Source organism: Eremothecium sinecaudum, chromosome VII (assembly GCF_001548555.1).
Source record: "Eremothecium sinecaudum strain ATCC 58844 chromosome VII, complete sequence".
NCBI classification, from domain to species: Eukaryota; Fungi; Ascomycota; class Saccharomycetes; order Saccharomycetales; family Saccharomycetaceae; genus Eremothecium; species Eremothecium sinecaudum.
This window is the reverse complement of record NC_030898.1, coordinates 643,557-666,617: the sequence shown is the minus strand read 5'-3', so window position 1 is coordinate 666,617 and position 23,061 is coordinate 643,557. Positions and strand designations below refer to the sequence as shown.

General features: G+C 37.4%; 8 protein-coding genes and 1 non-coding gene across 9 annotated transcripts; 3 read left to right on the top strand and 6 right to left on the bottom strand.

Moving 5' to 3' along the window:
- The first annotated feature begins 155 nt into the window (after positions 1-155).
- Positions 156-229, top strand: AW171_hschr74349. The gene has a single exon. It is a non-coding gene; the product is annotated as a tRNA-Asn (tRNA).
- A 65-nt stretch (positions 230-294) lies between these two features.
- On the top strand, positions 295-1,392 carry HST2 (histone deacetylase HST2; the record flags this gene model as incomplete). Its single annotated transcript, XM_018133520.1, has 1 exon — positions 295-1,392. The coding sequence occupies one exon, from the start codon at positions 295-297 to the stop codon at positions 1,390-1,392; it is 1,098 nt and encodes a 365-aa protein (XP_017989317.1).
- Positions 1,393-1,895: 503 nt separating this feature from the next.
- Positions 1,896-3,641, bottom strand: ULP1 (SUMO protease ULP1; the record flags this gene model as incomplete). Its single annotated transcript, XM_018133521.1, has 1 exon — positions 1,896-3,641. The coding sequence occupies one exon, from the start codon at positions 3,639-3,641 to the stop codon at positions 1,896-1,898; it is 1,746 nt and encodes a 581-aa protein (XP_017989316.1).
- Positions 3,642-4,656: 1,015 nt separating this feature from the next.
- SEC4 (Rab family GTPase SEC4) lies at positions 4,657-5,292 on the bottom strand (the record flags this gene model as incomplete). The annotated part of the gene is made up of 1 exon (XM_018133522.1): positions 4,657-5,292. One exon carries the CDS (start codon positions 5,290-5,292, stop codon positions 4,657-4,659), a length of 636 nt encoding a protein of 211 aa, XP_017989315.1.
- Positions 5,293-5,755: 463 nt separating this feature from the next.
- BLM10 (proteasome activator BLM10) lies at positions 5,756-12,172 on the bottom strand (the record flags this gene model as incomplete). The annotated part of the gene is made up of 1 exon (XM_018133523.1): positions 5,756-12,172. The coding sequence occupies one exon, from the start codon at positions 12,170-12,172 to the stop codon at positions 5,756-5,758; it is 6,417 nt and encodes a 2,138-aa protein (XP_017989314.1).
- Positions 12,173-12,613: 441 nt separating this feature from the next.
- SMC1 (cohesin subunit SMC1) lies at positions 12,614-16,294 on the bottom strand (the record flags this gene model as incomplete). Its single annotated transcript, XM_018133524.1, has 1 exon — positions 12,614-16,294. One exon carries the CDS (start codon positions 16,292-16,294, stop codon positions 12,614-12,616), a length of 3,681 nt encoding a protein of 1,226 aa, XP_017989313.1.
- Positions 16,295-16,659: 365 nt separating this feature from the next.
- On the bottom strand, positions 16,660-17,076 carry AW171_hschr74343 (HGL024Wp; the record flags this gene model as incomplete). The annotated part of the gene is made up of 1 exon (XM_018133525.1): positions 16,660-17,076. One exon carries the CDS (start codon positions 17,074-17,076, stop codon positions 16,660-16,662), a length of 417 nt encoding a protein of 138 aa, XP_017989312.1.
- Positions 17,077-17,520: 444 nt separating this feature from the next.
- Positions 17,521-19,827, bottom strand: CDC4 (SCF ubiquitin ligase complex subunit CDC4; the record flags this gene model as incomplete). Its single annotated transcript, XM_018133526.1, has 1 exon — positions 17,521-19,827. The coding sequence occupies one exon, from the start codon at positions 19,825-19,827 to the stop codon at positions 17,521-17,523; it is 2,307 nt and encodes a 768-aa protein (XP_017989311.1).
- Positions 19,828-21,256: 1,429 nt separating this feature from the next.
- Positions 21,257-23,047, top strand: IES1 (Ies1p; the record flags this gene model as incomplete). Its single annotated transcript, XM_018133527.1, has 1 exon — positions 21,257-23,047. The coding sequence occupies one exon, from the start codon at positions 21,257-21,259 to the stop codon at positions 23,045-23,047; it is 1,791 nt and encodes a 596-aa protein (XP_017989310.1).
- Between the last annotated feature and the right edge of the window lie 14 nt (positions 23,048-23,061).

Sequence of the window (23,061 nt, the reverse complement as noted above, 5' to 3'; positions counted from 1 at the left end):
TCCTTCTCACTACTACTCTTACTCCTCCATACAGATCTGATTCGTCGTTTCTTTCTGGCTGCTACTCCTTCGAGATGCCTATTTGAATCTACGACAGAATCTGCCAGAGTTATGGTCCTAAAAACAAGTTCTTTAGACCAGAGATTGCGTCTTCTGACTTCGTGGCCAAGCTGGTTAAGGCGTGCGACTGTTAATCGCAAGATCGTGAGTTCAATCCTCACCGAGGTCGTAATTTTTTTCCTCCATCCGTCAATACTTGAGTAAATTTGGTTTACTCAATTTTATTTCGTAGACATGAAAATACACATATACTTAAAAACAGTAGTAATGGCTACCGCACAGACCGAGGTTATTAAGAAATTGGCTGAATATATAAGGACTAATCCAGAATGCAAGGTGACATTTATGGTAGGTGCAGGGATATCTACTTCCTGTGGGATACCAGATTTTAGGTCACCAAAAACCGGGCTATATCATAACCTATCGAAGTTCAAGTTACCTTATGCAGAAGCTGTATTTGATATAGATTATTTTAGGAAAAACCCTAAGCCATTTTATGCGCTTGCGAAGGAACTATATCCTGAGAACTTTCAACCATCTGCATTCCATTATTTAATGAGGTTATTTCAAACACATGGTCGATTAAAGAGGATATATACACAAAACATTGACACTTTGGAACGAGCTGCTGGGATAACTGATGAGTTTATTGTAGAAGCTCATGGTTCTTTTGCGAAGAACCATTGTATCACATGTAATAAAGAATATCCGACGGACATCTTCAAGAGAAAATTACTAGAGGGGGAAGGCCCCGCAAGGTGTTCCGATTGTAAAGGTCTAGTAAAACCAAATATTGTATTCTTCGGTGAAGGTCTACCGAATAAATTTTTTTCCACGTGGGATGAAGATCTAGAAGAACTTGAAGACTACAATAACAATGTTATAATCGTCGCTGGTACTTCGTTAGTGGTTTACCCTTTTGCATCTTTGCCTTCCGAAGTTCCTGAAAATGTCACCCGTGTCTTAATGAATATGGAAGTAGTAGGTGATTTTGTAAATCCGAGAAAAGAAGATCTCATAATTCAAGGTTTCAGTGATGATATAGCAACACATTTGGCGCGGGAGCTTGGTTGGTACGATGAACTACTAAAACTTACAAAACATAAGACATCGAAAGCAAAGGAAATCCGGGAATCAGAGAAAGATACTGCGATTCCTTTAGATGGCATTGTTTCAGATACTAAGACGACCACTACTGAGTCAGAGAAGGTACCAAGAAAGGAAATAGAAGTGACTGTTAAAGAAGATGAAGAACACCTCTCAGTGTTAACCGAGCGTTTGGAAACACTAACATTGAAAAAAAATAACACAGCTCATGATGAGAAAAAGTAAGAGTTTTCGATGGTTTCATTCACAAATATTTTAATTGTGCAGCTACGTAGTCTGATACGCAATCGTATTCGCTTACTTCTAATTGCACGTACACCACTACGGTCCAATTATAAATTAAATTGCGCCTTTAAGTGAGTTGCAGTGTGTATAAATGAGGTAGTTTTTTCGGCTCATGGAATATATAGTGTTGCGGAAATAACATTAGGTATCAACTCCGCGGAGGTACATTATATTACAATATCAATCGGTTTAATACAATCTTTACGCTAAAAATAACGTTGCAGGAGAAAGCAGCCTATAATGTGATCTAAACCGCTACCTCTTTTTCAAGCATGTATACTAGAAACGTAGGCTATGGGTAACCATAGTTATGTCATCCTTTGCGATAGTTATTGTTTATAACATCTTCCTGATTAACACCTTAAACTAGACATGGCGGGAGCTTTATAATATTTCTGGCGGCCATATTAAATTCATTAATATATTTACAGATTAGCACCTGGTCACTTTCCGTCTGATAAAATCATACTGCCTATGTAAAGTCGCATTCTAGTCGCATCGTCATGGTCAAATTTCAAGTCTTGATCTTTGGAAATATATAAAGAGTTTATGCAGACATACACACCGCAATCATAACCGTTAGGTTGTCTGGGACAAACAAGATGTTGTAATTCAAAATCTGCGCCGAGACTACCTCCACTTTCATCTATAACATACTTTTGCAAATCTTTCATTATAGCAAAACTAGTCGCACTTGGAGAACTGGATAAAGAATCTGCATATAGTACTCTTTTGTTAGCAATATCAATAACTCCTAGAGTCCAATGACTCTGGTCGAGGTTAATTGGTGCGAAAACTTTATCTAAATCATTAATTTTGACCTTCTTCCTTTTCATCCACCGCCTTACACCTTGGTATCCATTCTGAGAAAGATTAGTGTAGAAAAAGGAATTAAATGCTACCACTTTTGCGTTATTATTTTCTATTTGTTTCATGAAATACTCAATTATTGTATCATTTAACCACCTTCTAGGTGCCAAAGTTTTGAAGTCTCTCACAGTTACCTCCAAATTGTTCTTCTTACTCAATATTGATTTATCATTTCTTTTGAGCACGGTCTTCACGTCATTGACAATATCATCTGGCAATTCAGGGACGAGCTTTCTTTGTTTCCTCCTTATCTCTGATTGAATGCGTCTTCGCTCTTCAATCAATTTCTTATAGCTTTTAAACTCCTCTTCGAATGTTAGAAGGGATCTATCGAACTTCAATTTTTGATTGTAGAATTCCTTACGTTTTAATGTAAGTGGATCGACTTTTCTTTCGCTAATGATTTTGACATCATTATCTAATATTACGGATGGCTGCCTATCAATCAGAATTTCCTTAATCTTCTCTGTCAAGTTTATAATGGATTTCTTAAGACTTTTACTTTCTCTAGTACTGGACTCCAGTAACTGTAATTGTGCACGCCGTTCATTTTCTATAGCTTCGTTAGTCCTCAACTCACCGTTGTAAACCATCTTTAGAAATGAGATTGCCGGAACTGAATCGTTTGAGGAAGTTTGACGGGCAATAGATAATCTCGAACTAGAGTCTATCTTGCTTCTTCTTCGATAAAAAGCTGTACCATATTGTACAGGTCCGGTATGCAATGGATATTCAGATTTGCCTCTATCCCACTTAAAAGGGTCTGCCGCCGGATTATCTAGCTCAGGGGTTATGGCGTTTTTTAGCTTATCCTCAAGCTCTGGTTCTTTCTTTTCATGAAATTTAGACCCGATGGTTTCAAAGAGAGGTTCTCTATCATCACTAGGTTTGCGTTTTTTGTTTGGAATCATTACATATTCTGAGGATTGACGTTTTTTGACATATAAACCAACATTGTCTTCCAAGCGACCGACTAAATCGGACCTCATCGTATCATATGTTCCCGGTACACTGCTAGAAGGTTCCTTAGGTTTAAAGTCATGACTAACAGGTCGGTCATAGTTAGAGAACACCGCCGACCAGATACTTTTCTTTGTACTTTGAAATACTTTTGAAAGCATATTCAACATATTTTCATCACTAGATTTTACCTTACGGTAGGAAGAGGCTCCAGAACTTAATCCTTCTTCACGATCTAGATGTTCGTTATCATTCGTAGCGCTTTTTTGGTTGTGCAAACATCGACAGCCTTCGCTGTTATTTCTAATAGGGCTTAAAGAACGCTTATTAGGTTCAAAATTACTAACATCTACAACCATTTCGACTTTAAACTAGCGTCAAATATTCCAGTACAATCGAGTCCTCTGCGTATGCCATTACTGTTTATTATTGGTCTTCTAGAGACAGAAGAACTCATCTTGCTCTAACAACAGTGTTACCCGGACAACCCTTTATAAAAACTTAAGCTCATTACCTAATAAAGGCCGTCTTCAAATACTGTTGTAGTAACAGTTAATTCCTTCCTAAACTCCAGTCGTAACTTCAATGAGATGTTTAGTAGACGAGGGTGCTATATAAAATATAAACAATGAAGTCTTTCTACAAATATCTAAATTCTTGACTACTTGTATTACAACTTCCAAAATTTAGACATATCGTTAAAATCTTAGATTCTTATTTAATTTAATGTTGAGATTCTTAGTAAGATGAATATTTAGTTAAGTCGGATAGTAATCAAAGTATCTAATAATTTATGTTGTATTAGCGAAACTAGAGAATCTAGGGCTAGTTATTTCACATGTTAATGTACTAGGCATTAATTAACATAGAAATATGCTATTAACATTGCTTGAGCTACAAACAACTTATCTTTAATTTCAAGATTATTCTGGGGTCACTGCAGCTTCAAATCCAGCGCTTCGTCATGTCATCATACATATTCTATGGGCAAGACATTACAAAAGCTCAACATCGGCATATAAAAAACATTCACGTGACCGTATCATCTGGTCATATGTAGCGTTGATAATGAAGTGTATTGCACACCAAGATGTAAATGACAGAGTTACAATTTTGTACTAAATGGCTTAGAATTACTACATAACCTGAATTTTCCAAGCATGTTTGATATCAATATTTAAAGGTATTGTGAATAAGGTCAACTTTTTTAGCAACTAGATGTGGAACAAACAATATATAGGGGCACATTCAAATCTTACTTTCATTGCTAATGTGGATAGGCGATTTCAAACCGCATAATAGTAAGTTGAACAGTTTGGAAAGGACGATTAGAGTTGAAGGACATACTTAGAACATCACTATGGTAACAGCACCTCAACAACAATCCGATGTGCTAAAATTGCTTCCAGATGAGACATTAATCTGCCCCTCTTTACCTGAATAACTTGCCATTTTGTTATTGTCGATACTTTCTTGGATTAGCTTAGCTAATGTGAAGAAGATATCACTAACATTCTCATCTTCTTTTGCACTAGCTTCGATAAATGGTACTCCAAGTTCCTTTGCCAATTCTTGTCCTTGCTCGTAAGTGACAGTTCTCTTGTCCATATCCTTCTTGTTACCAACTAACAAAATTATCGCTTCCTCATTTGCATAGCTTAAGGTAGAAAACCACTGTCTTGTATTTTCAAAAGATACTTCGTCAGTAACATCATAAACCAGAATTATACCCATTGCACCACGGTAATATGCTGTCGTGATTGTTCTGAAACGCTCCTGGCCTGCAGTATCCCACAATTGAAGTTTGATCTTCTTACCATTGATTTCTACTGTTTTAATTTTAAAGTCAATGCCAATAGTCGTAATAAAAGTAGGACTAAACTTGTCTTCCACAAAACGCACTAACAAGCATGATTTACCAACACCGGAATCTCCAACAAGTAGAATCTTCATAATAGAATCAAAGTTCTTCATGCCACCACTTGCAGAAATTGTTCTTAGCCCGGACATTGTAGTAGCAGTAGAACTTGCGTTGTGGCGCTCCTTGTTAAGTGTTCTGAAATGTCGTAATGCTTTCAACTTGAAAAATCACCACCAAAGACCCAAGAGATTGCTGGTTAAAATACTAATGGAAAATTATAACAGGTTAATAAATGTAACCTTTCTCCAGATGAAAAACTTTTAAGACTATAAAGATGGTGTGGGGGTAGAATGAAGTCGCCTAATTACCAAACAACCCGTTGCAGATGGTCAATTTTTTTAGTTAGCGAAATGCGCTGACTGTATTTCTTTTTTAAGTTTTTAAATCTATAAAATATCTCGGCCGACTAATAGCTATAGAAGAAATATCTTTCCATATAACTTGACCACTGATACGGTTATGTTACAATGTAGTTTCTACATAAAATGAAACGTGGGTTTATGTGTGGTATCATCTCCAACGTAACTTCTATATAAGATGGTATTAAGAAGTTTAGGCGTAGTAGCTCCTCCATAATACACCCTCCAAATCTTCAAGCTGATCAGGCGTAAAACTATCGCGGTCAAAGTACCAAGTGTCAGCTCTAACCTTCTTGAATGTACTAATAATGTCCTTCGCAGCTGACCCTGAAATACCGCTCGTTCTTGCCCATGTGGCGAGATTGCTTAGCTGCCCTGGGATCCATTTTGGCAATGGAAACTCATATGGGAAAGCGGAAATAATTGCTCCCAGGCCAATAATTGAGCCATGAATCGTGGAATCAGAATTTTTATTCTTATTTGAAGCATTCTTCTTTAGATGAATGTTGAAAGTATCAATTAGGTCAGGCAGTTTTGATTCTTCGTTTAAATTATGGACAATACCGGACAGAACCTCTGAAGCCCTATTCCTGACCTCAATAAAATTTTCATTGTACATGCTATCCACCACAAATTTCAAGATCCTTTCTCTATCACATTGAGTCATCTGAAGCATATGGCGGGAATAAAGGTTTTCGGCGAATAGCAATTGAGTACGGATCTCGTTAGAACTGGAGAGGTCCGCCATGCCCAGCAGACTTACAAATTCAGGAATCTGGTCCTTAGACAAAGGCATGTATGCTAGGACTGTATAGTAGGAACCGGGAGAAATGCCTGCTAACTTGCACATTTCTCTTAATTTCTGCAAATTTAACAAAAATGGTGCGATATAGTCGGTGACATATGGCACCAATATCGTCTGGTTAGGACTCTTCATCATATGGGCAATAAAATACAGCATTGTGGAGGCCATATAGAAATATTTTGTCTTAAGGATTCCATTGGAAGTCAGATCCTTAACAGCAATCCTTTCTGTTTCAATTGTTTTAAATACACCACATATATGATCATGGAAAGCTGCAGGCATTTTCTTCAAATTACCTTTTGAACTCCTCTCTAGTAACTCTTCAACATTAGAAGCCGAAGGACTAATTCTTGTCTGAATTAGACAACACATTAATTTAGCAATTTCTTCTCTAACCTGGTGATAAGGATGATCCAGAATTAGCTCAGAGAAGATTGGCTCCAAGTAAGGTGACCGATATTCAACTATAGCTAACATATTTCTCAAGAGTGAAAGCCTGAAAACTTGATCTGAAGCTGTATCCAATTCTTTATCTAACCCAGTACTGTCTTTTGTTAGCTTTGAAAACAACGGCTTCACCCTTCTAACGTCCATATACGTTGGTATCCACCAACATAGCATGTTCCATATATATGTAGAGTCTTGATTCAAATCCCTGTCTAAACAGTACTGCAAGAACTCAGTTAGAAACTCGTTCCATTTTAAGAGATCCCGTTCCGCAGTTACTTTCTTAGAGGTCAATATTGCAGCAAAGATCTCAATGGACATAATCATAGACGTCTTATCGTTTTTGTTGTAAAAGTTTCGACACAACGATAACATATCATCGTAGGTAACTGCACTAATATCATTTGCTATCAAATGAAATATCAATGCAAAGAAAGAGACGTTTGTATTGCTAAACATACCGCGGGTTTCATTATCTTGAATGAAAATCGTTGCCAACTCTTTCAACCAATCAACTGTTATCATATTTCCGAATATCTTTAATATCTCAAAATCTTCAGGCTTCAAGTGCATATCTATCTGATCCACATTTTTTACCACTTTCAATGGCGGACCCCAACTCATCCATCCAATATATCCGATTGAATCAATGAAATAATTTGGACTCTCAAAATTTGACATCTCTTCTTTAAATCTATCTGGAAACCCTTTTTCTGAGGTGTCTTGAACTTCAACATACCTCCTCGTAAAGCTAGGAGTGTATGCCTTTTTAATATCATACTCGTAATCTCCCATTAATTGAATTTTATTGCAAATACTAACAAAACTGCTAATTGCTAGATGAACAATAACAGGATGTTTTGTCTTGGTCAAGTTAAATATTGCTGACAAGACACGAGCATCGGGTTTGAATTCTAAGCTTGATTGAACTTTGGTAACAAATTTTATGATAAAGTACGAAATCCTCCAACCAGACTCCGCATTGTCCTTTAAATATTCAATTAACCTATCTTGGAGGTTTGTAATAAGGGCATAAAAGTGGTCTCTCTTAGCCTTCTTGGCTTTCTTGACCGCGTCAACCTGAACATCAACAGTTGGATCATTTGGATTCAGGACCTCCATTTTCTGAATGTCAATTATACAAACACTGGATGGAATCTTTAAGGCATTAACAAGTGAGTCTAACAATCTATCGGCAATCACAGCAATTTCTAGGTGATTAATTTTAGAGGCAGAAAGGAGCAAGAATATAATTTCTGACAGGTTCTTGTAATCGGAGATAAGCTTTCTATGAATCTTCTTAATGGAAAGAACAGCTATTAAAACTTCTATCTTCCTATAATCTTCTTTCTCCAGAGCACTTTTAAATTCTTTGATGATCTTATTTATGGTGAGAGAATAAGAACCAATTAGCTGCTTCATGGCATGGACCATAGTACCTTGAGCTGGATTATGGATATCAGGGTAAACAGATATAGCCAGATCAATTATGTCTTTCATCAACACGACCTCAAGTTTAGATGGAACCCTATTGGTAGATCTTAGCATTACTCTTGCATCATGGTGAGCATTGAGGTCAGCAGCTAAATAGGTTCTAGTAAATGGCTCTGAAACATAATGAGACAAGGTTTGCAGGTTTTCCAAGAATTCCAAGTCCAAAAATGAAGTTGGATCACTCTTAAATATAGTTTCTTGACCAACGTCGGTAAACCAGACTTTCATTCCATATAACAAAATTTGGAACACACCCTGATTGTGAGAGAAATTATCTCTTAAAAATTTGAATAAAGTGTGTAGGAAACGCCCAATGTTTGATCTAATCAAGTGAACTTTAATATACCTATCATCACCAAACTTTTCCTCATTTGTATTTCCAAAAAAATAACTGCAAGTAAATATTTCAAGGTCCCTGAACGCAATGGAGCAATTCATTGCAGATGTTGAGCCATCAAAATGGGCTCCTGGAGCAGGAGTAGCGACACCCGAGGGAACCTCCGACATATCTGCATCATCTGGCATGTCAAGTTCATGAACGGCTGGATTTGTTTCGCGTATGTCTATTTCATTACTGAATTCATCTGATTTATCTGTTCCTGACTGTGGCATATCGTCATCTATGCTGTCATCTCGAATCTGTTCAATATCAAGCATTAATTCATTGTTATCACAGTTTTTATCACGTAGCTGCTTCAAGAGGTAAAATTTTCTTTTAATTGGATCTGTTAATTGAGAGTCACCTTTCTCTTTGTTGCTGTTAAAGTCAGGATCAAACAACAGACTAATGCCAGATAATGCATGAGATATAATTAATATGCATTTTTTCAATTGGTCAACATACGCAGCATCCTTCACTGGTTTTCGCATCATTTCCTCAACCTTTTTCATATTCTCTGTAGTTAGGGTTTCTAATAAATAAATTGCAAAGTCAACTTCTTCGCTTGTTGGAACATGCCATTTAAATTTGCAATTTTCGGTATCATATTTTCGATCATCAAATTGCAAGCCACCCCACCTTTCAGCCATAGATAAATTTGAGCCATCTGGAAACAATCGATACTCAGTAATTTCAATGGTCGTCAAACTACTTAAAGCGTAATGTAGAACCACAGAAGTGATAACGTCTAATGGAGGATTGTTTATACTGCTGTGGACAAACTTCAGCAAATCTAGAAGTTCATCTTTAAAAGTCAATAGAGCTTCATGTGATTGCCTTATGACGTCATTTAATGCGGTCAAATAAGCAACTAGTTTAACATCTCTGCTCTGAATTTCAGAGGAACTTCTTATGGATCCAGCACCTCTATCCAACTGCTCCTTCAAATTATAAACCAACTCAGTGAACAATTGCTTACTTAATCCATTATCCCTTCTTACCGCAGCACCCATTGGTATAGTAACCAAATCATAATTTGGATTACTACTTTTAAAAGCATCAGTATCCCAAAATTCCTTCAGTAGTAATTTAATAAAGTACTTAAACATTTTGTCAGACATTGATTCCATCATAATCATGGTCGTTTGGTTAATTTTAGTGAGTAGTCTATCCTCCAGATCAGCATCAACCAGTTCAAATAATTTTTCAACATAAACCTTCAAAATATTTTCGAATTCAGTAGTAGATGCAACAAATACCTGTTTTAAGGTCTCCTCTTCTGGATTAAATTCACAAGATTTTCCTCCATCCTTAAGAAAGAACACATGCTCTTGAATAAATGGAACAGTATGAGAAGCGAAGGTTAGATATTCGCTGTCTGTCACAAAATTGTCTAGTGGGATATATGCGCAAAGTGATACAATAGAATTGATTGCATTACTTGTTAATGTTAGATCGTTAGTTCCAAGCTTGGTCACAATCATTGAAAAAATGTTCGTAATATGGATCCTGTACAATGGATCAATAACCATATACCGCACAATTCTGGTAAACTGTTTTAGGGAACTAATTACCCGATGCACCGAATTGATAAATTGATCAGTTAAGGAATCATACAGATCAACCAGTACCTTGTCAAATATCTTGTAGGCGTTATTTGGCTTTATGTCCAAAATATATGCAAAACTTGAAATATAATAATTAGCTGTGTCTGTATCTTTATTTTGGGAACCCAAGAATAACACATCTGAAAAAAGGTCAACCATACTTGCATGACATTCTGGACTTAACCAAAGTTCCTTACGATACCCATGAACTAGTTTCTGTTCAGAAACCCATCTCTCATGGTACATTTTGAAAAGTGCGTGAATGAATTTGGCAATAACTTTAGTCCATTGACCGTTATTGGAAGGATGGACAAAGGTCATTATACTTTTTATTAATGATGTCAATTTAGAGAAGAAACCACTGTTACAAGAACCATTCATAGAATAAATTAATGGTCTAACTGTCTTTGAATATGAATGTATTTGGAAATCGTCCTTTAAATGATTCTGTATCCTGTTCATAATAAAATCGATTTGATTCTCAGTGAATATGCCATGCGGTCCGAAGCCAATACCAGATATAGTTTGTAACCGAGGATTTTGTTCCTTTATCAATCTCAAGTAAGCATCATTTGCAACACATCCCGTCAAGTCGTAGAGATGAATATCAAATACCACAGATGCAGAAACAGAGGACCAGACATTAAACAAAAACGGGAAATAGTCAAGAATATTTCGATCCTTTGAGTAGTGGTATGGAACGAAAGAAGTAATTATGGGCAAAACACAAGGTAAAGTATGAGGGCTAAAACTTGCTATGAATCTATCCATAGTGTTATGCAACAGTTTTTCGTCGTTTTCATCATAAAACATTTTAGATTGATGGGCTAGCTTTAACAGTAAACGGAACAATTGTAAGTCAGCCTTTGAAGATATATCGTATCTGACATAATCTGCCTCGGGGCATGGTAAAAACTCAGACAGAAATGCTAACATCGGTTTATAATCCAACCTTAATCCATGAAGATATAACAAATCACTAAAATTTGTACCGTTATCATCTTGACTGACTAAACTTTCAAACATATTAACATGCATTTGTCGGTAGATCTTCTGGCCTTGCACTAGAGATAGATGATAATACACAATAGCCAATGACTTACGTATTGATAACGGGAAATCAAAGTGCAAACAGTTCTTCAATTCGTTCGTCCAATGGTTGACGTTGACCACCGTAGACGATTTCGCTGTAATTTTACCTGATGATCCAAAATCATAACTGGAATCTTCTTCTTCTTCGTCATAATAGTCTTGACTACCATCATCGTCATCGTCTTCATCCTCATCGTAATTTGTAATGTCGTTTAACTCAAGACCATCTTCATTATTAGTCAACCTGAAAAGGTCAGTGTTCAGTGCCAAAACATCCAGTTCAGATTTAAAATCAGCCAAGTCCTTACTTGTAATTGAAATCAACCCTTGAATATCCAAAGAATTGATAGCAATATACAAATTCACCAATATGTGACACAAATATTTAGCCTGTTCCTTATGGTTCTCAGTAGCGTATGGTAAGTTTTCCTCATACGAAAATTTTGGCTTGACCTGTCTACTATAGAAACATGATTTGGGATCATAAATATTCTTCTCATGTTCCTCCTTATCAGTAGCGTAATCCAAGTTATACCTTTTTACGCGCTCTTCAACTAATGTTTCAGCACTTACAGTATTTACTGGTTCATGAGGCATTGGGGTCGTTGAACGCGGTCTTTGGATTTGGTGTCCAGCAAGTCTATCAACATTAAGCAATTTTGCTCTCTTTGCAACTAGATCACCTGAACTAGAACTAGACCTAGTCAGTTTCATTGCTGGATCACGAAGTTCTGATATCTTCTTATGCTTAAGCGGAATTGGCGCTTGCAACTCTGTTTCAAGCATAGTTGATAAATCTAACTAATTCGGTTTTAACTTTTTCCTAATCGAACTTAGTTGCCTTTATATTATCCGGGGCAGGGTAACTTTATCACGGTCTAGTTTGTAATCTGAAGTAAGTAACGATACCTATTGAACAAAACTCAACTTTTGGAATACTTACTGACTTTAGTATTATACACATTAATACCTCTGAGAACTTGGCATGGGTTAATATTTAAATGTTCTTACCATCCGATCGGGTAGCATCCTTAATTCTCCCTTTAAATTATCTAAGCGACCAATATGATCGTACTAAGTATTGAAAGGGACAAATGCTAATATGGTTTCCGAAGCCCACGTGATGGTATTACGTCCCCTTCAGGGTATTTCCTTTATGAGGATCTTCGTTAATAGCTATAGTCATTTATATTAACCTTTTAAATACTGTACGTTAGAAACAAATGCTTACGCATCGTCGGAATATTGTGTTAAGTCTGTTGTAACGACCATTGAGGAGTTAGCACGTTGATTTCTGAAAACACCCGCTACAGACTGGGATTTAGAAAACAAGTTGCTTTTCAGAGATATGACAATAAATTGAATTGTAGGACTAGCATGCCGTTTGATATAAGCTGCGATTCTCTCTACATTAGTGACGTCTAATGCTGCGTCTACTTCATCTAAAATAAAGAAAGGACTAGGCTGGTAAGAGTTAATGGCAAATAATAATGCTAGCGCAGCCATTGTTTTCTCTCCACCAGATAAATAGTCCATATCTTTAAATCGCTTCATTGGAGGAGTAGCATGATACCTAACTCCACCAAGGAAAGGCTCATCCTCATCTTCTAGGGTTAAAGATGCACTCCCTCCGGCCAATTCCGCACTTGATCCAGGATTCCTTGTTAATTCTCTGTAAATTTTATCTATGTGATCTGTAACATGATTGTAACATGCCATGAAGGCGGCTACTCGTTTATCCTTAATGGAGAAATACTTCTCCTTTGACCTTCTTTCTATGTCCTTTAATTTTTCACTTTCAAATGCTACTGAATTAAACTGATGCTTTGCTTCATCAAATCTTTCTAAAGCCTTAGAATTTGGTTGCAGTGCCCGTAAATTTTCCTCCACTTCTTTAATGCTCTTTTCAAATTCTACACGAGTTACATTGTTGTTACTCTCCTTGTACTTAGCAGGAAGAAGAGAATAATCGATCGCAATGCTATTCGCAAGCTCGATAGTTTGAGTATCTATTCTCTCGATCGGTAATTCATCTAATACTGAATTGTCCAAAGGGAGTTCAACATTACTCATTTTACAGTTTTTTAAGAGGTTTACTTTTTCAATACCAATCTTCTCGATATCCTCTTTCAACGCGTCCATATCCTTCTTGCAAACCTGTATACTATCATTAAATTCATTTATTGATTCATCCAATAGCTTGATATTTGCGGATTTTTTCTTCAGCTTAACTTGTAACTCTTCAACTTCATTTCTTTCTTCAGAAAGTTGAAGTTCAACTCTCTCAATCTCCGTCTTTATATCAGATTTTTGCTTCTCCAATTCTTCTAGCTCTTGCTTCACCTTTGCTAAGTTGTTTAACGCTTTGCCATGTTTAAGCTTTGTGCTTTCCAGTCTATCCTTTTCAAAGTCTAGTTTATTTTGGATCGTTGCCAGTTGTTTTTGTAAATGTTGAAGTTCCTTAGAATGCTCCCTTACCGTTTCTCCAGTATGCTGTTCATAATCCTTAATGGTGAATCCTAGTCTTGCAGAAAATTCTTTATATATTGTTTCTTGTAGTTTCGCTTTTTCGCCATTAACAAGTGACAGTTCTTCGTCAACTGCTTTGAGTTTTGCATCTAAGCTGGCCACCTTCGGAGAATATTCATCGTTAATCATGTTTTCATGGTAATTAATTTCTGTAATTTTCTCTGATAGAGAACGGTTTAGTTGATTAAAGTGAGTTCTCAACGTGGATATTTCGGTGCTCAACATGGATACTTCGTTTTCTAGGTCCCTAGAAGTCATTGATTCTTGGCGCAACTGAGAAACCAATTCTGAAATCTCCCCAGTAACTTTCTCCTTCAGCAGTAGTAGACTTTGGTATTCTTCTTTGTCCCAGCGATTAGTACTATTTTTACTAATACCACCAGTCATAAGACCAGCCCTATGAATAAGCGAACCATCTAAAGTGATCAACTTAGCTTTTACACCCCTAACCCATTTCAATTCCTTTGCGATTGCGATATCGTCACATATGATGGTATCAGAGCAGATATATTGCATTGCCTTTTCCAATGCAGGATCATAGTCAAGAGTATTAATTGTCAAGATACAGCCCTTTAAATTTCCTGCAGGTAAAGTTGCAGCATGGGTATCAATCGTATCTAGTGGAATAAAAGATACTACTCCTGCTCTCTGTTTTTTTAGATACGATATGCATTGCTGGGCGACGGAAAACGAGTCTACAATAACAGCATCAAAATTCTTACCCAATATCGGAGCCAATGCGACTGCATACTTATCCTTTTTTGGTTTACATAGGTCATGGACCAGGCCTTTGACACCAGGAAACAATCTCCTCAACGTTGCAACATTTTCCCTTAGTTTTCTTTCTTTATTCGTTTCTCTCTGAGTAGCACTCAAGTCATCTAATTTAACTAATATCTCTTTCAATTTAAAATTCAACTCATATTCTTTATTATTTGCTGATTCAATGGTGGTTTGGACCTTCTTCCACTCTTTAGACTTTTTCGAATGGAGAGCATTCTTGTCGTTTAAGGTTTTTGACGTTTCAGCAACCTCGAACTCCAACCTCTCGTGGTCAACCTTTAATTCCTTTGAAATCCTGGCTTTTGAAATTTCTACTTTCTTCTTCACCAAACGAAGTTCTTCAACTAACTCTTCTTTCTTATTATGAAGTAAAGTCAATTTTCCCTCCAAATCAAAGCCGCCAGAACACAGATAAGATTCCTTTAAACTTTCATATTCATGGAGATCTGCTTCACTCATATTGAACTTTCCAGATGCAGAGCTTTTTATCTCTTTTTCAACAGCTGCGTTAGCCTTATTCACAACCTTTAATTGATTTTGGAATTGCGCGACATATGATTCTTGTCTATCTATATCTCTTTGTAAGGAGGCAATCCTGTTTTCAAGATTCGATATCCGCTTTTGTACACCTTGTTTGGCACTATTCACTGGTAACAATTTGGCATTCAGGTTAGTGAGTTGATGCTGCCGCTGGAAAATAAGTTCCTTACGTCTAGTTATTGCAAGCTCTTCCTTAGCCAATAAAGACCTAGTTTTGTTCAAAATTGATTCCTCATTTGCTAGCTTACTTTTGAGGGACGATAACTGCGATCTCGAGCTCTTTAAAGAAGATGTCAGTTCATTTCTTTTCTCTTGTAAATGATACAGTTGCCAGAGAACATATTGCACATTAAGCTTACTCCGCTCTGCTAGAAGATTTTTATACTGTTCTTCCTTTTGCACTCCCTCTTTGAAACTCTTCAAGTCGGTTTGCATTTTCCTTTTCGACTTTAAGGCTTCGTTGTAGTCCGCTGTAGCTGCCTTATATTCCTCTTTTAACCGTTCATACTCTCTTTGGTACTGAATAGATCCTGAAACTTGCTCAAACAGCTTAGTTAGCTCTAAACTGGACTGCGATGCAATTTGTTCGACATCACCCTGGAATACTAAAAAGTTTCTAGCTTTCACAAGAATACTTTCCCCTTCTAGAATTCGATTATATTCTTTAAAACTAACAACATTGCCGTTGATATTATATGTGCTATCACCTGTATTATGAATTGTTCGCATGAACTCGACGATATCTTCTTCCTCATTAGCTTCTTCCTCATTAATAGTTTTTCGGTAGAAGGCTTTAACATAAGCTGAATCCGGATTTGAATCTTCTTCAGCAGTCTTCTCATCCATTCTACCTCTATAAATTAAATCCACAAGAGCATTTGATCTCAAATGACTACTCCTTATACCTAAAACAAATGATATAGCATCCATCATATTTGATTTTCCAGACCCATTAGGCCCTACAATGCTTATAAAATGCTTGTTACCGAATCCAACATTGTGCGTTCCTTTGTACGACTTGAAATTATGCAGTTCTAAACCAATTAGTTGACCCATGGCTTACACTAACCTCTTACTTTGTGAAGCACCTTTATTAGCGTATTAAGACTCTACATATATAAAACGTAAGACGCGTTGATAAAGTCATGATCGGTCTTGAAATTCCAGGTGAAGACGCGTTAGCTTAAGGTCATTAACTACGAATTATAAATGTTACAAGGCAGCAACAGCTACTAAAGGCTATACTATTATTAAGCATATATATGTAGCTTATTTAACTATTGAAGTGTATAATGATGTGTTTTACTTCCTTGAGCAGCAATATCTTCAAAAGTTTCAGTTTGTGTGCATAGGTAATCGATAACCTGTAGAATTAACGGCACTGTACTTGAGCGGCAATAGAAAGAGTCCCGAGATCCAGCTCAAAGGTTACTCATTTCATATCCGTGCTGTATTCCCAGGCTTGAATAAAAATTGCTTGAGCGAGCAGACAGTTTTCTGTAAAACCAGAGATTAAATTTATTCAACCCATAAATTAGCAAAATAGAAATGGCAATACATGCACCTTTCCAAATAAACTGAGGAATATTTTTAATTGTCATCGTCCGATATTGAATAATGATGTTAACGACCAACAATATATCCAAACCCGTAGAAAGTACGAGCATAAGAGCACTTGCCATCATATAACGACCAAATATACGCATTGGATGACGATTATTTACACCACGTCTAGAGTTCCTAGAGAAAACTCCACTGGAGGGTGAAAGCCTTTTCATTGGACTATCCCTTGGGATGTTTGAATACGACTCTTTGGTCAAACTTGAAGATGTCGACATTACGCAATAATTAGTGTTGATCCGATAACTTGATTTTCTTAGTTGAATAGATATCCCAATGTTCCAAGGGACTTATATTTAATCAGTCTCTTAGAATTTAACAACGTTGTTGTAGTCTACCATGGTGGCGGTAGATACACCGAGTACGTTAAATTCTATTTGAAAAGGAGAAGGGAGAATAGATAATATGGGACGAAAAAATTACGCTGCGTCAGCAAAAAGGACGGAGATTTATGTAAGTTGTATAAGCAGGAATAGCCTAGATATACTCTTAGATATATTTAATTGGAAGGACGAATGAGCCACTTCGACAGGTTTATTACGGACTATTAATAGCTTAAAACCTTACCAATAGTTACAATAAGCTCATAATCACATAGGGATATCATTTTTTGCTGGTTACTCTAATATAGATCACTAGGTACAATAGCAAATACAATTTCTCTAGCTGAACGTTGAAGGCGCCCTCGAGTGATTCAAAAAGCTGGATGAAGACGGAGGTGACCTCATTGATGCAAAATTTACGGGCCTATTCCTAGAGCCAAAGTCCAAAATTTCAACGTAACTATGGCCGTTGGACTCTACAGCGGCAACTAGTTTCCTGTTATTAAATTTAACGCCCCATATTTGGTCCGCATCATTTAAAAGATGCTTATGAACCAATCTACCAGTTCTTAGATCGTAAATATTAAACTGGTGTTCGGAACCGCTAACCAATAGGTTATCCGACATAAAGAACGTAGTAATTGCACTTGAATTTGTATGATGAAAAGAAAATTGTTTAGAATAATCTGTTGAGTCCCATACGCGAAGAGACCCATCTGCAGCTGCGCTTACCAAATACTTGTCGGACAAACCTAAAAGACCAACAAGACCAGTATGACCACATAATGTACGTAAAGATCCAGAAACCTTTGAAGCACTTGTAGAATTAACAGGTGTAACGGAACCATTATTATGAATCTCTGCAAGATCCCAGACCCTTATAGTAGTATCCAAACTAGCGGATATGCACCGTTTCATTTTATGATCATATAAAGTTGAATATATTTTATTTGTATGTCCTGTTAGAACATAACGAAGTTTCATCTTGGCAATATCCCATACCATCAAATTGTGATCGTAAGACCCGCTAACCACAATATTACCGTGCCCCGATACAGCACGTACTGAAGACATATGCCCTCTTAATATACCGACAAAAAATGGATTATCCCCCGTATTGCTAAATTGTTTGGTTATGTTTGGATTATAATCGGGAGCTTTAGGGTCAGGCAGTTTCCATACATGTAAAGTATTATCCCTTGAACCGGTAACAATATATTTTATACCCTCATGCTCTACTACGTCCAAGCACCTGACTGTGGATGTGTGTCCTTTAAAGACATGTGTACATTTTCCAGCTTTCACATTCCAAATCCTAACCGTACGATCTGTTGAACCACTTACAAGTATTTCATCTCCAACATATTTCAGAGCCCAAACCCCCCCTTCATGGCCTACCAACTCTAGTTTGAATTGTTCTTTTTCGGCATCATAAACATTTATCCTCTTATCATCAGCACCAGTGATAATATAGTCTCCTTCAAATTGAAGACATGTTACTACGTTGGTTCTGTGTCCATCAAGGCATGTTCTACCCGGTTTATAACTAGGGTTATACCAATTTTCTAAAATCCATCTGTTTTCTAAAAAGTCTAATCGGAATCTATCATCAGGATTAGGCAACAAACGATAATTTTCTGGCACTCGGTCACAATATGAACTAAATTTATCCTTAGTAATAAACCCCTCATTCAACATTAGCCTTTTCCAGATATGGGGACTATTTTTAATCAGATTGTTCCATGCGCTATTAACCAAAAGACATGAACATATATCTTCAAATCCTAGATTATCCAATATGTTCATCGATATTTCAATTGGTAGTGATTGTAAAAAGTCCCTTTTTAAGTGGTCTTTTAATAGTGTAGATAGATCAGACAACTCACTGCGGTTCATCTTAGAGATCAACTGGAAAATCAAGTTCTTATAGGCGGAATGCGGTAGCTGTAGAAAAGCATTACTTGCAACATTTCGCATTGTATCTTGTAAAGTTGGGGAAGCAGAAATATTCCCAAGCACCACGTTGCTTTCAACTCCGGAAACGGTGGTGTTAGTGGGATTTGTAGTCGCAAATCCAGTGAATGGGGGTGTGTACCCTGGGGAGTCCAAAGGTGATATCGGCAATGCCTCCACCGGCACTTGGGGTACCGGAGCTGTGCTCAACACAGGAGGAGCCACAGCTGTACCTTCTTCTGCGGAACTATCAGGTTCACATAACTCTGTGTCAAAATCCCGTTCTGATGCTTCAATAGCAGCATCTATAATACTCTCGGCATCACTTGAACAATCTCCATGGACCGAGCTAGGGTTGGCAGCGCTAACAGTAGCACCTAAACCCGCTACTGATTCTCCAGCTCCGTTCTTCCCATATTGAAGAGCATTATACCTGATGCCTCTCGCCAGCTCTTCTGCTTCTGTCTTGGTTTTCTTATGTGTAGCAGCAGCTTCTTCCGAGCTTGGTCTCCTCTTAAGAGAAGGAAGCTGTTCACGGCTAAGCGAGTTCACTAGAAAGCATGTTGCTTCCTCACTCGAGAAGGACTTTTCTATCTTATACTGATAGGGAACCTGCACATTGGCAAGTGGATACTCTGAAACCGACATCGAATACCTCGCCGGTGTCGCATCATTATTAGAATATTGTCCCATTACTATCACTTTCCTTAGTGGTTATAAACTATGCTCTTCTTCACGTCCTTGTACCCCCGATAAAGAAACTAAACCGTGATTATACTGTCCTTCACTGTATCTATATATCTTCTGATTTAGGATTAATAATATTCCTTTATAAGTCAGCCGAACTTTGTGTTGGTGTTTTTCTCGTGTGGTTAGATCAGCTGTTTTAGGCGGCCCTGTAAACTAAAACGAGTGCACGAAGGTAAGTGAGAACGGCTACGAGTTTTAAAACTGTTCAGTTTGAATGCTTCAGCTTGGAACACAACCTGTTTTTTGTTTATATATTTGTATGAGGCTCAAGTATATAAGGCAACTCTAATTCAGTTGAAAAATCTATATGTGGCTTTGCTATTTAATGTAGTGACTACACTCAATAAGGTTGCTACATATGCAGCTTTTGCTGTAAAAAAATTACATTAAAATTTCACATTTTTACTTGTAATGGGGTATAAACTCATTGGCTAAATTTTCTCATATAACCAAAACGGGCTTGCTCGTTTAAGTTTCTCGGTTCGTCGTTGTTATTGCCTCAACCATTGCGATACATTAATCACGTGAGGGGTCACGTGATTTTACATGCGTGGGAAGTGATGTGGTTTCTTTTTTGAGTGAATGGTGTGTAGGCTACCAAATCATTTGGCGTTGGCATTAATTAAAAAATCTAATTAAAGTCTAAAAGCTAAATCTACTTTATCTGGGTTCGGCGCTTTTCCCAATGGCAAAAATTCTTGTAATAGAAAACGCCCCCCCCCCCCCAATAACCGCAGTCCAGGTACTGGATTACAAATCGAATATAACCTCTTGCGATCTCCTCTTTATATCCTATAAGACTAGCATTCAATTGATTCAGATTGAAAATTACCGTACTACCGGGTTTTATATTGTAACGTAAGCCTTTTATGGTATATGTTAATGTTTTTATTCCCTGCGTTTAATTCGTAAGCTTTTTATTGTTCTTGTGTACTTCATTGTTTATGGAGTGTACCGCTGACACCGTTGCCCCTTACACGTAGCACCCCTATGAACCGGAAAAGCACCCGGTGAGTACTTTTTTGCGGTGAACGGGTGGTACGACATAAATTTTGCCGACTGAGGAGGGTAAGATCAGGCTTTATGCAGGTAAGATGTCCCTCCCCATCATACCCAGAAGGTATTTTGCATACTACGACAGACCAGTCTATCATAGTATAAGCACAATAGATAGGGAAGGGCACCGCTTGGGACGATACGGTATAGTAGCTTTAGCCGCCATCCATTTAAGTTATATTGGCGTATGCTGTTTTGTGGGCGGACATAGATCCACATTTGAAGTTTATCGAAACGGACAGCGATATATAGTGGACTTTTAATTTGTTTATCACTCAAATTCAATCAAAAACAAGCGTGAATATTCTAGCAGAGAATGATGTCTAACGGTAGAGTTTACGATCCTATACACGACGTGTTCCAAGTGCAAAATGAAAATGATTTGGGTTCTTTAGTTCTCAGCAAAAATGCAGTGTTATCACAGGACACATATACACAAGAAGATGGTACTATAGGAAGAGAAATGGACCATGATGATGAGTCTACTCAATCTGATGAAGCTAGACAATTGGTTGATTACCATAGAAATGGTTCTCTGAAGCAGAATCATATGACACCAACGAAGAAGAAGGGTAAGGAACCAAGTCGGTATACTAGGCATTTAAAAAAACAAGACGGGGAACAATTTACAAGGAAAGATATACAGTATGCATTCCTATATGAGTTGTTATCTGATAAACGTCAAATTTTTGAAAATATCTTTCGCAGTACCTTTTCCATTACGGCGCAGGAGTCGGATGACGCAGATACGCTGAACGTTACAGATGTGAACTACAATGCACGCTTTTTTATTGCTAACAAAAAGTTGACGTTTTCGCAGTTATACGTTTTAACGATAGCGTCTTCTAAAAAGTGTTCTAAGATATTGCGTGATAAATTGCTGTTTGATCACCAGGTGGCATTTTCAACATGCGTCCTTTCTTTGCTTGTTAATTTCGGGCGTTTGAATACAACAGTTAATTTCTTCCCTGAGATGACATCGCAATTAAGAACATTCCATTCGATACCGTGCTTACAGCATCAAAGACGAGATCCGAAGTCGCTGCAAGATACACCGAGAATTAAATCCATTTTGAAAACAATACCGCTTGGACAGGAACCGTTGAAGTTATCCACGTGGTATTCTTCTACGGACCGTAAATTCAGACCCAATATAGTGAACTTGCTGTTCACCATATGCGACAATCCACAGATCGTAAATGTTCATTTCGTGCTTCCTTACATTGATGCAGATACAACTTTATTTGAAATATTTGATTCCCCAAAGTATCAACCAAAGGATAGAGCTTCTTTTTTCCTCTGGCTGGCTTACATTCATCTAGAGACTTCGCTGACGCCTGAAGATATTCAGCCCGCACTTAAGTTATTTGGAATAGATGACAAATTCCCTATGAGACTGGCAACTCAGGAATACGACATTGACACTGAAGCGGAGCTAATATTTGGCAGCCACCAGAACCAAAGAAGACTACGGTTTTTAAAGAAACACCCTAGAAAGGCACTTTCGGATACTCAAGGGGGGAGCGATCAGAATTTAAAAGATGAAAATCTGGGCGATATGGCTTTTGATTCTGGTCCAACGAATAGTGAAGAAGCTAATGATGAAACTTATGATGTTCTGAAACCACCTGCAAAACCTGCTCCAAAGCAAGCAAAGATGAGACCCCGCACAAGAGTGAAAGTTGTGCACCAAGAGTCCTCACAGGATTTACTGAAACCAGCAATTGCTGAATCTACTCCTGCTGAAGCTTCCCAGCAAGAGGAAGATTTCAGTAGTTGGGCTCAAACTGTAGATGAGATGATAGAGGCCGATTCAAATTATCAGGTAGCCCCAGATTTAACTCATTCCGAAGCTCAGGCATTACTTCTAAGAGCCCATAAAGTTGCAAGGAAAAAGAGACAAGAATTAGGATTGATCAAAGCCTTCGATGAATATGAGGATATAGCACTGGCCACTGTGATAGGCGTTCGTGGTAAGAAAAGGAAGAAGTTTAGTGATGGAGTTCTAGGATATGAAACGGACTATATGAACTACATGCATACTGCCAAAAAGATATTTCTTAAGAGCCTAGATCAGCCGTTACCCGAGCAGCATTTTAACTTGTAGTATATAAGTGCATA